General features: G+C 43.5%; 1 protein-coding gene across 1 annotated transcript in view; it reads right to left on the reverse strand.

Annotated features, from left to right (window-relative positions):
- Positions 1-676: 676 nt before the first annotated feature.
- Positions 677-2,035, reverse strand: part of LOC119590936 — a 3,106-nt gene continuing 1,747 nt past the window's right edge. Inside the window, exons 2-4 of the mRNA XM_037939673.1 lie at positions 1,872-1,984; positions 1,511-1,623; positions 677-1,401 (exon numbers count right to left, since the gene is read on the reverse strand). Of these exons, the coding sequence (XP_037795601.1) occupies positions 836-1,401; positions 1,511-1,623; positions 1,872-1,984 (792 nt within the window). The 3' untranslated portion in view covers positions 677-835. The remainder of the gene's footprint in view (positions 1,402-1,510; positions 1,624-1,871; positions 1,985-2,035) is intronic.

Genomic DNA, 2,035 nt, shown 5'->3' on the forward strand with positions numbered 1-2,035 from the left:
TTTAACTTTCAGCGAGATGATGTCGAGTTTTCAATTGTTTACATTAATTTTTTAATACGAAAGCTTTATCATTTATAGTGTACTTGAAATACTGTCATATTTCTGCTATCTATTTCCATTTGGCCATGGTTGCCATCCTCAAAAGGTGTGTAACTTCACACTATACTAAACTCCAAGATTTATTTTGACTGTCGGCGGGTCAGCTCAGCTCAGTTGTCAGAAGCTGCCCAGGAGATGAGGGATCGTCTTCCACCCTGGCGCTAGCTCCCTTCCTCGACAGGCGTGGATCTAAGGGCCGGGAAAGCCTGCCAGCCGATGGAGCAGCCATGGTCGAGGAACACCTCTCGTCCTTGTGGTCAAGTATTATTATTCAAGGAGTGTGGTTAGTAGTTAGAGATGCAATTTTAGTTTAGGAAGTTTTCTAAATATTTACTTATTACTGATTACCATCAGCCCTTGTGGTTATAAATTATATTTTGACATTAATGTGAAGCGTACTATACTGATGAGTCACTGTATATGCCATTGCTAGTGGAGGCATAAAGTAAATCCTGTTGGCCATTCCACATTTTCTCCTTTTCTTTAGAGATCCGTAATAAATTCATTCCTAAGAATGAATTTCAGACAATTAGTTTGTTTTATTTTCACACCATTGGTTACATGTAAGTAATGTTTATTTAAATGGTTTGTATAAATATTTTATTATCATTTTTAAAAATTCCTAAATGTATTTATACATAAACATAGGTTACAATTTTGAATGGGACTTATATGAAATATAAAAGAACAAATGATATCTTCCTAGGAAGCACAATATTCATGGATAAAAGAAAATCTACTGGCAACAAACATTGTTGGCTTGCAAAGTGACAGCTGTGTTGCATACAAGGTTGAGCAACATAGTCGCCCTCACTTGTAGTGTTGTTTCGCCGACGTGGTTGGTGTCGTTGCACCGCAAGCGGCCGTAGTGCGGCGTGAGAGTGAGATTGTCGGCGTGCAGCTCCGCGCACAGAGCCCTCACGGCCAGACCATGAGGCAGGAGCGAGTCCCACCACCAGATGCCCTCCGAGTCGGCCTTGAGCCAGTCCCTCTTACCCCGAGAGCCTGAGGGCGACCGTCCCTCTCGGATTTGGAACTCTTCTACCTGCTGAAGGTAATGGAAGAACATCTTCTCGACCCACTCAATGTTACTGTCGGAGAAGACGTAGAAGCGCCAAGGATGGAAATGCCGCGCGAACGGCTTCACTCTGCTCTCCGACAGCACGAGGACGCGAGACCGGAGCGACAGGCGGTGGAACAGTGAGGCCAGTCGATGCACGCCCTCCCTCGCGCGGTCCATGACGCTAAGGTAAGGAATCGTGGATCCCCAGTCCATTATTGACAGAGTCCAGGAAGAATGTCCTGTTGGAAATTAATAAGTTTAATAACTGCAGAATGAAAATATACAAAGATACTTTTTCATTTTGTAAGATCTAAGTGTAAAGGTAACTGCACATTTTCGTTTACTCACCGGTTACCAAGAGATCGGGAACTGGGTCGATGCCCTCTGCCATCCTCTTCAGGAGAAGAACGCTTTTATTGTCTTCAAAGGACGTAAAGTTACTCACCATAAACGTGCAGAACCTGAGAGGATTTTTTTTAATGCAATATGATTTTTATATAAAATAGAGAAAATTATGACGCACTAAGCCCCATCCTCCTTGGGTTCATTTCTTGCTGCAGTATGTCGCTTTCGTTTACTGAAACATTAACTAACTGAGGGATTATAAATTAACAGTCTCTTTTGTGTGTGCTAACCCTCTTAACATCGAATCGGTATGAGGGATGATATCTATATGTTAAGTCTAACCTTGCTATGGACACCCACTGACCTCAGCGTAACGCGAAGGTCGGGCAGAGCCGTCGACACAGCGTCCACATCCTCCCACCACGTATTTCTTTTGCGCAACGTGCTCCAGAGGTCATCGAGGCCGCCTGACGTGTTCTACAAATGTTTCGCAGAGAAGCAGTTAATGTGTGGATCATAGACTAACAG

The sequence above is a fragment of the Penaeus monodon genome, chromosome 28 (genome assembly GCF_015228065.2).
Source record: "Penaeus monodon isolate SGIC_2016 chromosome 28, NSTDA_Pmon_1, whole genome shotgun sequence".
Taxonomy (NCBI): Eukaryota; Metazoa; Arthropoda; class Malacostraca; order Decapoda; family Penaeidae; genus Penaeus; species Penaeus monodon.